Genomic DNA, 15485 nt, shown 5'->3' on the forward strand with positions numbered 1-15485 from the left:
AACGAAAATCCTGGTATAGTTTTACTTGTGGTGCAGTATCAATTTGCTTAGATGCTGCCTTTCTCTATTAGAACTGGGATGTGCTTATGTTGCGAAGGTATAAAGTTCTTTCATCAAGTATTTTCTCAGAGTTTCCCCAATCAGTGCCTTATTGGGGAAACTGGAATGTACCTGCCTGGGGCGCTGTGGTCTGCAAGATGGGAGCATGTTGAAAAGCATTACCCTGTATCTCTATTCTGTTTGCCCAAACTTTAGCAGGGCCTGGTTACAAAACCAGGTCTAATCAGCCTGAGGAAGTGCTTTTTATGTATATTTGTATGTAACTGAATATTCTGCAAACTGCTGAAATTGTGCTGTTCAGCAGAGTTGTTCACTTTCTTCTGAGAGCAATTTCTTTTTAAAAACAGAATTAATACATATAATTAATACATATTTTGGAAATTTCAGCATGGAAAGAACTTTCGCCTAATCAGCATGGGAGAAAGTGTAGGAAGAATTTGAAGACTAAATACATGTGCTAGCTTTGTTTCTATAGCACCTAAATCAAGATTGTAGCCTGTCGGCTTGGTGCTTTCACAAGTGTTAAATGCACATAGTGCTTTCCTGGAACATTGTTATCATTAATGTTAATTTTTAATGTTATTCTACGTGTTTTTTGTGTATTGTACATAATAATTTGTTTTATAGTGATTAATATTACAGTTGAAGAAAGTATTGCTTTGAAAAAGCCCTTAAAAAATTGGTTCTTAAAATCTAATCCAGTGCATAATCTTTTTCTCTCCCTTTCCATGTACCCTAAGGATGAATTGCAGAGACTTTTGGATTTGCTGAAGAAGCAAGACCCCTTGCCTGAGGAGCAGCTGCAGAAGCTGTGCATTGAGATGAATGATTTTATTGTTGCACTGTCATCAGTGCAACCCTCTGCCAAGAGAGAAGGCTTTGTCACAATTCCTGATGTGACATGGGCAGATATCGGTGCCCTGGAGGATGTTCGGGAAGAGCTGACTATGGCGATATTGGTATGTCTTAACCTTACTTTCAAAGATTTTTTTTCTGCTTCCCCCATGCAGGAAACAAAACTATGCTTGTTTGGTTTTTAATATTTTATTTAATGTATACTGTGCTGCCTGTGAGTTCTAACATGCTACAAACTAGAAATTTTGCATTTTAAACTTCATTGAAAATAGTCAGACTTCTATAATTTGCTTTCAAATTTGTAACAAGTCTGGTGCGTGTATTTAACATTTAACTTATTGTATTCATGCTTTCAGTTTTCCGTGTGTTCTTTATTGCTGAATCTTAAGTATTCTAAATGTTTTGTACCAATAACTTTAGTTACGACAACTGCCACACAAAGAATTGGAGACTGCGTAGCTGGAAGGTTAGCAGTCTCGCTGCCAGTTAGAGGGATACTTAACCTTAAGATAAGAAGTTAGGGAAATAAATTCTTTGCCCCTGATAATGATATTTCTCCTATTTTGGGGTACTTATCAGTGCAAGATAGTAAGATGCTGATCGACTGTTCATTCTTTTAGCCTGTAAAGAATTGGAATAAAGAACTTGCTTATGAATAATTTTTCATCCAACTGTAACTGAAATAAAAAGTTTCATGTTAGCTTTTTGTCACAGATAACTATGATAATTTATTTTATAGGCACCTGTGCGAAACCCAGAGCAGTTTAAAGCTCTGGGCCTGACTACTCCAGCTGGTGTCCTGCTTGCAGGGCCTCCTGGGTGTGGCAAAACACTGTTAGCTAAGGTAATACATTTTCTAAATGTGTTTTAAAATACTGGAGAATCTTCTTGAAGTGGATGTTTTTGTAGGAATGACTGAGTCTGCATGATACTGCCAGAAGTTGGGCTTTTGTACCACTTCTCATCAGAAAAGTAAATTTGGGCCTCTGTGCTGAAGTTACGTGATTTTTCTTGTCATAAAGTTACAATTTTGCTTGAATTAAGAGGGAATTACTGCAAGACTTGAAGGAATGAAGTTGGTTAAGAAGAAAGTAGCAAAGATGGGAAGAAACTCTATTAGATAAACACTTCTTTGGAATATTTCACTGTAGCTAAATTATGTATTTGGAAGTAGTCTATACTCTATTATAGTTCTATATTTTTATTTATTATATTTGCCTTACTGAAAATACTTTTGTTTTCCTTTTCCTCAAGCATTTCAGTCCTTATGGCTTCCCCGTGTAAATGCAGATTATCATGCAAGTTTCCAGATTGTCACTCACCTTTGTCTTCAAATGCTCTTATGTAGTTGAATATCTCTTTAACTCACACCAATTATTGAGAGTTCTTCTGCTAATATGGGGGAGGGGTGTGGGGTTTGAATCTGGAACACTGCCTCATTAAAGAGAGAGAACACCTTGCTAAATTCCCCACCCCTTAATTGCATGTAATTATACTTGGTACTGTTTTCTATATTCTACAAACAATTGATAACTATGTTCCTTCCCTTAAGTTTGTTTATCGCTCCACGGACAGAACAAAAGAAAACATGAAAAATGTGTATTTTATATATACATGTCTTTCCCTTTTTGATAGGCTGTGGCAAATGAGTCTGGACTGAACTTCATATCTGTGAAAGGTCCTGAACTGCTAAATATGGTATGCACTAATCATTGTGCTTTTGTTATTTATGGAATTCTTGTCCAAAGCGTGGGGCAAGCAAAATTCCTGATAATTACACAACTGATACTGGTGCAACTGAAGTTGCCTCATTTAACCTCTGCTTAAAGTTTTTAGCAGTGAAGTTTTTCATGTGAAAAGGAGAAAGCTGTCTGAGTAGTTTAAGTATTTGTCGTGGTTTAAATTACCTGGCAGATGGAGCCTTGTTGACTGCAGTAGGATTTCTAAATGACCAACTCCATGCATCATTGCTTTTATGTGGATCCAGAGAAAGAACAAAAATTCAGATCTACAGTGAGAACAATTGGTGAACAGTCACTGCAAATCAGCAGCTTTCACTAAGCAAAATAAAATTTTCAGCTTTCAAGTTTGGAAATGTGTTTTGCCAGTGATTTTTGCTTCTTAATGGAGGTTTGAAACCTTGGAAAGTAATGTGTTTTTTTAGTTGATCAAAGTGATTTTTAAAGATTTTAAATGTTAACAGATGCAAGTGCTGTAGTCTGAGTTTTTGAAGCACTGGACTTCGAAATGTTGTGATATAACTTCAGTCCCTTTTAGAGTTAAGAGAGTGTGTTGAACTGAGCAAGACATCTGCAGCCCACATCTCAGAAGACCATGGTAGTTACCTGTTTATCAATAATGTGGGAGCTAAAACCAAAATATTGGATTTGATTATTCTTTTCCCAAACATTTTTTTTTTTAGTCTGTCCTTCAAGTACTAATACAGGCAGGTAATATAATTCTTAAGTTAATGAGGAGCCCTACTTCCTTGTGAAGTAAAGAGAAAATCTCTGGCTGTGATTCAGAGACTGTGTTAAGACATAAATTGTATCAAAACATGTTTGCATGGAAGAAATGAAGTGTTTGCATTTACAACTTGGCAACCCCTGCCCCTGCAATTTGCCATTCAAAGTGAAATTCTGGCTTACTTTTCAGTTCCCTACTGCCAACCCCCCTGTCTTCAGGCAATGACTATATGAACTTCAGATGTTCATTGTGTTCAAATTGCTTATTGGGTTAGTTTATGAACAGTTGAAGAATAAAAGGGTCCTTAATGAAGATTGTATTTGTTAATTCTCATCATCAGAATGATGGCAAGTTAGATTTATTCCCCAGAAAGTAGGAATTCTATTAAACTCTGAATGTACTGCAGACTGTCAAAAGTGAGCTAGTGACAACTACTTCCCATGTAAATCTTGACTGGTAAAGGAAATAGTTATAACAGACTGTTATCATAAGTAAACTGGTTATCAGGTTGCACTTTTCCCTTCCAAAGCACCTAAAATAGTGTTTAAAACTGTGAGTATTTTTTTTTCAAGCAAGATCTTCATGTCTTACATTGTTTCACTGTGATTTGTCATTTGTTTTAGTATGTTGGTGAAAGTGAACGTGCTGTACGTCAGGTATTCCAGCGTGCCAGGAATTCAGCCCCTTGTGTTATATTTTTTGATGAAGTTGATGCTTTGTGCCCTCGGAGATCTGACCGTGAAGTGAGTCTGTCTTAAAATATCTCCATAAGTAAATTGTCTCAGTTGCAGCTTTTGTGTTGCTAGCAACAGAACTATGTTCAGTATCTCTCAAGAAAAACAATCCCATAGGCTTTCTCATATTTGATGAAAAATATGTTGGTCAGATTTTATAAAGCTTAATACTATTTTTAGTATCTATGCATGTATAGAAAATAAATCCAGAGAATGTGTATATATCCACCAACTTGGCTTTGTAGAGCCATAGGAAAAGATGGAGTGCAGTTTAATATCATGTTTAATTTATGGCCAAATCCTGATACCTACATGCAACTGTAATGCTTGCCTGAAGTATGTATTGTTTGAACAACGTGAACTCGTTCATGAAAATATTTGAAGCTGGAGCATACGTAGAATGCGTTAGACTTCAGAGCTATTCCACCTGTGAGGTTTTCTCTGTCTTGATTTTTTGTTATGGAATAGAAACTACCTACACCTAGAATTAACTTCTGCTTTTGAGGGGGATGATTTTCTTAGTGCAAACTGTTAGTGTGTTGAAACGAAAGCTGCTCTGTTTTTCATGCAGAGGAAGTGCATCTGTTTTATGATGCTGTACTGGTGTATATATGCTGATGGCTGAAAGAAAAGATGCTTTTTCTCAACAGACAAGTTGAGTACAGTGCTGTTCAGATATTGCCATCAATGACTTTAACAGACAGACTGTAGTTCCAGTTTGTAGGAGAGAAGAAGTTTCATCAACTGTTTCTGAATCATACCTTGTCTTCTGAATTTGCATACTTCACCTCCTATGAAAGATAGCCAAGCTGAAAAGTTCAGACTTAACTTCTTGAATGTCCTGAGGTGATGGTTCCCACAGAGCCATAAAAGAAGGTGTCCAGTACTAGGTACCACAGCAGGCGTAGATGGTAGCCAAGGAGGGGGAACAAGTGTGCTTAGGCCTAACTATATTGCACTTCTGTGGCAGCAGGAGCAGGCAGCAACTTGGTGCCTAGAAGCCCACCCCTGCTCTTCATAGCCTCCTTTAATCATGTAGAGGTACAGTCATGAGTCTCCTGTCCAGACAGTATTACTCAGGCTGTGATACTGGTGACAATCCTTGGGATTCATAATTGAAACTCAGGGGTGTTTGGTGTTTCCACTGGCTTTTTGAGACCTATGTGCATTTTCACCATATATTCTAATTATCCATAGGTAGATTTATATTTTTGTATGTTTATAATAAAACAGTAACACTTAGAATAACATTCTTCAAAATCATCAAGCAGTTTTACTGCATAATTGAACTCCTCTTCTCCAGTTCCTGTGCTTTCTCTCTCTGTCTCCCCAACTCTAGAATGAAATTCAGGTTAAGCTATTGAGTTTGGTTATAGGATGTCAGTGCTGTGTAGTTAACATTTAACTCTGAGTAGGTCAGCTACTGAAAGTATTGTTTCAGAGGATTAAATATTCGGAGAACTTTTTTTTTTTTTTCCAAAATTTGTATATTGAGAAGTTTTGGGTGTTCTTGTTGAGATAGATGGGAGAATGATTAGTATAAATATCTATATGTATTTCTTCAAGTGAGTCTGTCATTTTTAATGGGAAAGAAAAAGTTTGCCACATGTTAAAATGTGTGGTGGGTATATAGGTAGCATGAATTTGGGGTGGAAACAAGCTGAGATTATTATAGTAGAAATCCAGAATGCAACTACATTAAAAGTGCGAAAAAGAAACTTTTTCTTTGAATAGTATTTGAGGGTGATGAGCTAGTAGATCTTTTGTTTCTTTTACTTTGAAATATTCACATTCCCACCATTTCTTCAATTTTATTGACAAATTTCTCCTTTTCAAGTCAGGAGCCAGTGTCCGAGTAGTTAACCAGTTACTCACAGAGATGGATGGTCTGGAGAATCGTCAGCAAGTTTTCATTATGGCTGCCACAAACAGGCCAGGTAAGGACCCAAAAAATCATAAATAAGAGAAAACAGACGTCCTTGGTTCTCTTCTAATGAAATCATGTGTTCTTACATGTTTGGATTCTATAACTAACCTTGTTCTGTACTTAAAATTACAGTGTCTGCTCAAATCCAAACCTTTTCTGATCAATTAATCTGTTCCACATTCTTGTGACAGTGTGAGAGGAAGCAACCTCTTTAAAATGTGTTTTAATTAGCACCTGATATCATTGCTGTAAAATGCTTTAAAAGACCTTTGACTTAATTGGGCTTTGGATTGCCTCCTTGGAACGTAAAAGAACAAAAGAGAACTAAACCATAAATTTTATATTTTTTGCTGCTTGCATTGATTTTCTATCCAAAGCAACCTTATAGGTTTTTGCTATTTTTAATTTTTTTTTTTGCCTTGAGGCATCTGTCTCATGTTAAATCATTTTTCTATTTCTTATCTCTTGCTTCCTGGGCTTCATGTTCCGAACTCTGTTCCCTCAGCCTGAAGTTATTCCGCTGTTCCTTCATGTTCTGTCAAGCTTTGATACTGACAGCTGTCTGTGTTCCCTTGCTGGCTCTTCAATTTTTGGTAGCTTTTGCAATTCCTGCAGCATTTTCTTAGTTAATAAGCTAAACAGTGACATCTACTTTAAAAACATCATGTGTTTTGCAATGAACTTTCTGCCTCTTTTTTTTGTATTATGGAGAAGTCCTGTGTTTTATACATAGCAAGAAACTTGTCTCTTCCTGAATTTGAACTCAATCTAGATGATGAGAGTTAGAAGTAAAGGAATTTGTTGTCACTATTGAAAGAAACATATGCATGAAGATGTTGCACTTCCTTGGTTATGAGCATTTTTCTGAATATTGCAACTGAAATTAAATACAGGGTTACTAGTCTATCTTAGTAAAACCATACTGGTGTAGGTACCAGAATTTTTGAAAGAACCTTTGCACCTAGAGCATGTATTTGGTGAATTACTGGTAACAAGACGACACAGTTAGTTGTTTCATACCTGTATGTATTAAGTAAGGACAAGATGTAGAATTCTGATGAGAAATGGCTTAACAGGGAAAAATAGTAGCATAGCTACTTTGGATATAAATTGGAAGATGAGAAAGTTAAAATACTCGACAGATTGCTTGGGTCCTGTAGATTGAGGAAAACTTGGTCTGAAATCACCTAAAATAGGCAACTATGAGGTGTTTTTGTTTTTTTCCAACAGTCAAAAAATTCAAAGATTTTTGAGGAAAATTTTCCTGTCTTTTGAATTCTTTGCACCATGACAGACTATCAAGCCTTCTACATGGTGAAGTATGAGTAGTAGATGCTTAAGTCTATATCTGCTTGTAGAAATTCTTTGATTTAAAGTGGTAAGTTTTCCTGGCATTGAGCTTGCTGATTCTGACCTCTCTAATCCAATGTAGAAAAGAGAATAAGGTTATACAATGTAGCACATCTATATATAGATACAGTTGGATGTACCAAGGGTGTTAGTACTAGTGTCACCAAGTTGCCTTAGGAAAGAGATCTCTTGCTAAATTAGTTATGCTAGTGCAAGTATGCTAGCAGCCTTGTTGATTAGTGTTTATCAAGGGCTTCATATCTAATTGCTGATGACAGTAAACATCATTATCCCTGGTAGCTTGAGGTGTGAATTCCAACACTTCTGAGGTTGAGGAAACATGCAGCTTGACATCTTGCAGTGCCACCTCAGGTGTACCACAGGTGTACATGGGGCAAATGTTTTTAGGGCCAGTGTGTGTACGTGGCACTGTTCTGAGCTAATGACTCCTTGTGGAGGCAGCTGAGTGCAAGTAGCTTAGTAGCTTTACAAGGGCCAGTTTAGAGTAAATGTTGCTCAGATGTTAATTTCAAGATATGAATACTTGTGTGTGACAGGTTTGTCCTAATTCCCAGCTTTGCTGGATTTAGATTTACACTAATTCTACTTGCTTATGGGTCTCATTTTCATGCATATATGAAATAGACATCTGTGCAGTTGTTAATCCATCACTGGATGCAGTTTTACCATTATGTTGGTACAAAGTACCTCTGTAACGGTTTGGGGTTTTTTTTTTTTTTTTTTTTTTTTTTTAAAGTCACTGTTGCCTTGTTCAGCTGCAGTGGTAGATGTACTGTTCTACTACCCTGAAATAGTTAAAATTACAAAACTTCCTTGAGTAATGAGGGTTGAACTAATATTTGAGGGAAGCTGGGAAATTTGTAAGGCATGAACTCAGTGGTGTATTACTAGCCAGTGATATTGATGAAAAAAGTGAATTTGAGATAAAAATGCCAAATGTAAAGAAAATGCAAAGGCAGGGATAACAAATCTAATAATCAGACTGAAGGCTATAAATGTATCTGCAAATTCTGTAAATGGAATGAATTGTATCTTGATAAAAGAATTGTTTTGCCAACACGATAAAATATTTATTTCTGAATGGCAAAGCTTGGCACATCCAACTTATGCTAGAGGAGGCAGTTATCTATGCAGTTTGGATGGGATGGGGAAACTGATTTTCCTCTTGTGTAGTTTATTCACTGTTTATGGGACTTAGGAAGAGGCAGTGTTCACCAAGTTAAATTTTGCTAGCATGGTCTGGGTATGTAATAGGAGCACACTGCAGGTAGAGAACAGTGAAGTCTATGCTAGTAAAGCACTCTTACCACCATAAGAATGAAATGTCCAAGCAGAGACCTGTGGGAGAACCATAGCTTATACTGGCTAGTATATTTAAATGATTCCTGCAAACAATAAAAGTTGTGGTGCCTGAAAAGTTCTTTTGCTTGTAAGTCTGACATTTGTACGAAAGTTTTTTCTGTCATAGTTATGTTGAATAGAGGTGCTGGAGGGTTGTGTAATATAAATCTAGAGAATATATGTGTCCCAGCAGAAGTTCCTGAAATCTTCCACTGGGCCAGTATTGTGAAGTGTGAGATCTCGTTTTTTTTTAATCCTTGTTAATATAATTTAATGGGAGAGAAGATGGCTTTTCAAGATGCTTCTTTTTTAGAGTGGTTGCATGCATGGTAGCTGTTATAGTTGGTTGCTGTTACTGTTCATGACTGTTAGTTCATGACTGTTAGTGTATGTTGTCAGCATTGTGATCAGAGACTGTCATGCCAAAAGAACAGTCTTCTCTCGTAAAAATATTATTGTTATAAAGAATAATAGTACTAGCAGTAGGGTAGCAGTGGCTCAACCAGTTTTGGCATCAAGGTATGTTCCTGGCACAGTTGTTCCAGTGAGGTGTTAGCACCTGTGACAAGGTATTACTGTGAAATGGTGATGTTTTTTTATACTCCATGACTGAAGACTGACAAATTCTTTTTTTTATAATAGCCTGTAAGGACTTGGAACACCCTTAATTCTTGTTTTGCCAAAAGGGCAGGCACAATAGATTGGTTCCTTTGTTTATCATATACAGTCTGCAAGTGGTAATTCTTATTCTGGCAGTGCTGAAATAAGCCTTTGATCTGTCCTTAAAAGCAGGATATTTGAATGTTTTTTGCACTTACTCAGTGACTTTGAAAGTCCTCTGTAGATCTTTCTTGACTTCTGCTAAATTAGCAGGGATGCAGTATTCCCAACTCAATCTCTTTCCACCTAAATTCAGAACCAATGTCAAGCTTTGTCTGAAGAGGATTAAACTTTTAAAGCACTCAATGTCATTAAAAAGAGAGAGGGAAAAAGAAGAGGCAGAAATGTCATGTCCTGTTAGAAACTTTATGGGTCGGAATAATTACAGTCTTTTTCCGTCTACTTCCTTCCCCAAATCCGAGACTAAATACTTACAAAACCATCAAGCACTACCCTTTACTAGGGTCTGTAATTTCACACAGTTTTCTAGCTACCAGTGTGAGTTTCAGTATTGGATACTGCTGCTTTCTGCTCTTTTCTTACTTCTCCAGGCTTTGAACATTTATAAACTCTTTAGAGAAATGCTGACCAAGGCATCAGCAGCATTTACCATGGGATCTAAGGAACTGTAGGTAACCTGAGGAAACAGACTAGAAATCAGTGCAACACTACAAACTGATAGTGATTTAAGCTTGATGTAAATTGTGATGATGTCTTTGCTTTTATTCATGGTCTTTGCAAAATTCCCCTTCTACTGTTATCTTAGAGCATGGTCCTAGTTTCGGTGCGTTCTATTTTTCTTTAGCATGTTTATGTTAGTTTTCTAGAGCTATTCACCTGAACAACATGTTTTGAAACACAGTAAAAAAATAATCTTCAGTCTCTGACAATAGTTAACAGTTTTGGTTTGGGTTTTTTGTTTGTTATGTGTTTACATGTTGCTGAATTAAAGGCAAGATAAGACCTAAGAAAAGCACCTAATATGTGAGGCATGGAACAATTTCTTTCATGATAGTTCTAATTCACACAAATTATATTTCTGCATTTCACCAGCCCTTGAATGTTATATCTTTCACAGTAACTTTAGTGGAGTTCATTTGTTGTGTAGGAGCAAAGGTGTTAACTGCAGTGTTCATCTGGAGTCTCAGAAAACCTTTTAGGGCTTCTGAGCCTACGTTCCAGAACATCACAAATGTGAGAACCTAGATCCTGTATATTTCAAATATAATTTTAAAAGCCGTAGTGAGTACAGGAGAAGTTTGATGGCCTCAGCACAATATTCGTCGTTGCTGTTATGCACTGAACTTCTGTAAACATGGTTGACTCTTGTACAGTTGAGGTAAGACATGAATAATCAACTAGAAATGAGTGTGAGACTAATAGATTTTATTATAGGACAATAAAATGTCACATTATAGGGATTCATGCAAAGATGCTTTCAAAAGAATTTAATGAAGAGGATAAAATTTTGCAGTAGTTTGGAGAGCAGTGGAGCAAACTGAAATATTACATATTTCTCTGGAGGCTAGTGGCTGTTTTAACCTTTAAAAACAAAGCAAGGAATGGATGTACTCTAAATATCTTCTTGTGTAATTTTGCCAAATTATTTGGATAATGGTACTAGTGTCTTCTAACGAGATAGTCAACACCATTGACTACATCAGAAAACCGACAGAAAATTATTAACTAGACATTTTTCTTAATAGAAGTATATTCTCTCTTTGGGACAACTGCTTGGAAAAGAAGTGCTGTGTGTTACCACGTTTCCATGTTTCACTTTCAGACTTGAGAGATAATAATAGGCTTTGAAAGAGGTATATGTGATAACTATGTTAATTTCATTAAAATATTAAATGTATCTAAAATTAGTTGACTCTCTTCTGTTTAGATAAGTTTCGAGATTATAGATCTGAAGAGAACATTGTGATTTATCAGGATGGAATGCTTTGAAATTCCTAAAAGGGGAGCATTATTCAATTCTCTAAACAGATATGAAGTGCATCTAATGAGTGTGTTTAACCAATGAGTAAATACTAATTTTCTGTGTTATGTAACTCGAATTTTCAAGAGCTTCAGGCCCAGGTCTGAACCAGCAGAGTGAAGTAAATTGTCTCATAAGGAGATGGGCAATGTAGATCTGTGTTTTAAACTTTGGTATGGTCTTCTCATTGTAAACCACCATTACTGCAGCTTATTGAGTTAGTATGATTTGTGGTAACTCTTTGAATGCGGGCAATGTAATAATTTACGTACAAATGGATGAATGCATCTTTAGACCCTATTGCTATCTTTGTATCATTGGACAAATAGCGTAGCAAGTGCCATGTTCTCAGCATGCAAAATGGAAAAAGTATTTTCCATATCAAGCTTAATATTTTAAAAGAGCTTTTAAAACTTTAGAATGGGGAAGTTATCAAGTGCATGGTGTTGTAATGCAATCCCTATTGAGAGTATTTGTTTTGATGTTTGTAATTGATCTGTTGAGTGAATTTCGTCATCTCATCCTGATAATGAGGCAAGACTTCCATCCACAGAGACACAAAAACAGGAAAGTGCCCTTGTGCCAAAAGCAAGATAAAGTATATAGCACTATGCACAGACGTATAAGAAAGATGTTTTTGTCTGGGCCTGCCATGGCAGGGGTTCTGTTTAACCCTTGTTTCATCTGGTCTGGATTAAATTAATACATCAAGTTCTTCCTTTTTTTCCTCACTATTCTCATCACATTCACAACAGCTGATTTTTGCCTCCATAGATGCCTCTGGCCATGACTGCTTTATGTTGGAAAACAAAATTGCTTTTGTCCAAGAAAAAGATAATGGAGCAATTTTTAATGTATGCCTCTCATTCTACTTTTTGTCCTTTAAGCATAGTTGAGAGAGTAATTTGAACAAAAGCATGCACATCTTTAAAAAGTGAATCAAGACTATGTTGTGGTAGGATCAGGTAGTTGGAGTCTTGACAGAGTTAAGCAAACATTTTTCATTTACAAAAAAAAAGAGAGAGCTTGGCTTCCATGCCACTGTTTTGGGGTTGGGGTGGTGGTTCTTTTGTTTTGTTTTGGTTTTTTCTTATAAACATCTGTACAGTAAGGATTAACAGCTTAACTTTTCCCCCGTTCTTCAGCTTTAGTATAGGTAAATGCATGTAGTTTGTCTGTTAGCTACATTTTGTCAAGAGGATGTAACGATTGTAAGGACGTTGACAGCTTCATGTGGAGGCCTTGATAGTTTCCAGCTTAAGACTGAGGTGTCACTTTCAACTGTTACATTTGGATAAGGTTCTTGCAATAGCTACCTAACATATCTATGTAACTGACAGACTTCAAAAAAGTCTGTTATACTAAAAGTACAGTTTTCTTTATATCTTCTATGGGTGCTTTTGTGACTTTGCTCTTCACATTACTGTAGTATGTAGGATATCAGAGAATCATTAAGTTGGAAAAGACCTTTAAGATCGAGTCCAACTGTTAACCTAACACTGCCAAGTCCACCACTAAACCATGTCCCTAAGTGCCACATCTATACGTCTTTTAAGTACCTCCAGGGATGGTGACTCAATAGAATTCCTTAGTGAAACAGAGCAAGTAATATCATCATTAGTTTTGGTATGTGGGGAAATGGGGCATCAAGAAGCATTTAGAAACATAATCCAGGCAGTTTGTGCTGAAATACGGACAGGAATTGAGGTCTTTCCCAGGTTATATGCCCTGTTTGTATATCTTGTTATACCAATAGTCCTTAGTATTTATATCCCGACTTACTGTTTGTGGAAGCCTGTGGTGCCAAAAGGTTGCTAGACATTTCGATGACATTTAAGCTTTGAATGGTTTTCTAGAAACATTTGTGATGATTTTTGGTTTCTTACTTCTCCACACATAATAATAAAATTTGGAGTCTGTAGTTCTTCCTGGGAAACAAATACTGTACTTTGCAGCTCTATTTTGTGTTTTTGTGGGTTTCCTATTTTACCATTCAGAAAATTAATACATAGTAGAAATGCAAATGACCAGTACAGTTAAGTTTACATACGGGTGCTTATGATTGGCCCTGTACTTGTGTACTTGTTATTCTTAATTTATCACTGTGGCTTTCAAGCAGATTTGCAATGGTTAATACGGGTAAAGTTCCTTCCAATAGAACAAACTGGAAGCATTTTTTCCCCGTGTTATGAATTAATGTGGAATTCCTCACTTGACCATGCTAGGTATGACAGTAAAAATGTTCTAGTACTGTATTGCCAAAGATGGAGTTGTCATTGTTTGTGAAGAGATTAAACTGGTATTTATAAGCCATCTTTGAGCAGATGCAGCTTAACTATGCCAGGTAATAGAGGCTCCTACTTGACAGAGATGAAATTATTTCAGTCGGCTATTTTAATGCTCAGAGGTTCACATCATGGCACAAATGCTTCTTTGCATCTTGGTACAAGTATGCGTATAGTCCTTCTCATGTGTACACTTTTCTAAGGGTGTATCTAATTTCTGGATAATTTTTTCTTTTTTTCTCCTCCCTAAGATATAATTGACCCAGCTATCCTGCGTCCTGGTAGACTGGATAAAACACTCTATGTGGGTTTGCCACCACCTGAAGATCGTCTTGCTATTTTAAAGACCATCACCAAAGTGAGTATTTGGAAATAAATCCTTATCTCGAAGCTTGGTGGAATGATTTAAGACAAATTAAATTTTACAGAGAATTGCAGGATCCTGTCTCATGAAACATTTTCAGATATTACTTGAAGTCATAAAAATAAACCATCAGCCACATGTGCTGATAAATTTGCTCTGAGACTGCAAGGCGTTGATAAATCTTGAGTAAAGCAAACCGGTTAAGCATAGAAGCTGCTGCCTTTATAGTCACAGTTTGAACAGATTTAAATAAAAGATTCCTATCTGTGTGAGTAATGGGCCTAGAAGTGTTTTGTAAGCTTTTTTTTTTTTTGGGGGGTGTCCACACCTTCACTAAAATGATTCACAATCTCCAGCTGTATTTGCTCACCAGTAATTGTCACACTTAATTGCCTTTAGGATTAAAGGAAGCTTGTGATTGTAGGTCAAAGTAAATGTGAAAATGTAAAATACCTGCCTTCATGGGTCCTCCCCTTGGTTAATGGCACATTCTGCCACTTCAGAGATTTGGATTACAGAATTCTATCTGAGTATTTCTCTAAGTATGGTACAGCAGTAATCAAGGCTTTAAAAAAAAGAACATACAAAGCATTATGAATTACTCAGAATATTTCCTACTTTTTCCAGGAGATCAGCATTGATTGTTAAGAGCAGGTGTCCTATCAGATTTTTTTTTTTGAGCTGCAAAGGAGACCAAGTCTTCACTCTAGAGCAAAGACAGCACTATGTTATGAAAAGTGTGGCAAAATGATTTAGCAAATCTGTAAAAAAAAAAAAAAAAAAATTCAGACTTGCATAAGCATAAAGCTGTGGTGTAGGCAGTAGTTAATCCCAGAGAGAATTCAGAAATTGAGAACTCATTCAAGCATGTTCTTTCATGCCAAAATGATTGTTCAAAAGTCAGACTCTCAGTACAAATTCAGGATGTTAGGCTTTCCTTCATTTGTTCTATACATTACTTCATGGAGGAAAAAAGCAAGTATGCCCCCATTTGCTATTAGCAGTAGATCAGTTTATTGTTTGTAAGTTTTATAAAAATATTTCAGTTAAAACTTTTTATAACCCTCTTCTTAAAGGTGGTTGCCTTTTAAAAGACCTAGAGAGAATCTGAGTGTAACATCCGTGAATCATTTTTCAAACATACTGTAAGGAATTATGTGTTTTATTTTATCAATTTATTTTTAAAGATAACTCAAAGTGTTCTTTAAAAATAGGGCTTGTATGATTGTTCTGACCTAATACAAACAACCTCGTTCTTCTGGAAGAAGTGAGTAGTAAGAGTCAGTCACTAGACTGTCTAAACGGAGCAGAAGGATTCTGGTACGGAGCTTACATCTGCTCTGTTTTTTAACATACAGGTTGCGCCTTGCTCTCCCTAATTTTTGCTTGAGAATCTTTGGATATTTGTAACTGTCTCGGGTGCCCTTGCTGTAAGTAGTGG

General features: G+C 36.4%; 1 protein-coding gene across 1 annotated transcript in view; it reads left to right on the forward strand.

Annotated features, from left to right (window-relative positions):
- NVL (nuclear VCP like) overlaps positions 1-15485 on the forward strand; it is a 43478-nt gene that overhangs the window by 17342 nt on the left and 10651 nt on the right. The window contains exons 14-19 of the mRNA XM_068407735.1: positions 801-1019; positions 1655-1759; positions 2551-2613; positions 4005-4124; positions 5953-6052; positions 13932-14038. Coding sequence (XP_068263836.1) covers positions 801-1019; positions 1655-1759; positions 2551-2613; positions 4005-4124; positions 5953-6052; positions 13932-14038 — 714 coding nt within the window. The remainder of the gene's footprint in view (positions 1-800; positions 1020-1654; positions 1760-2550; positions 2614-4004; positions 4125-5952; positions 6053-13931; positions 14039-15485) is intronic.

This window comes from Nyctibius grandis, chromosome 1 (genome assembly GCF_013368605.1).
Source record: "Nyctibius grandis isolate bNycGra1 chromosome 1, bNycGra1.pri, whole genome shotgun sequence".
Lineage (NCBI taxonomy): Eukaryota > Metazoa > Chordata > Aves > Nyctibiiformes > Nyctibiidae > Nyctibius > Nyctibius grandis.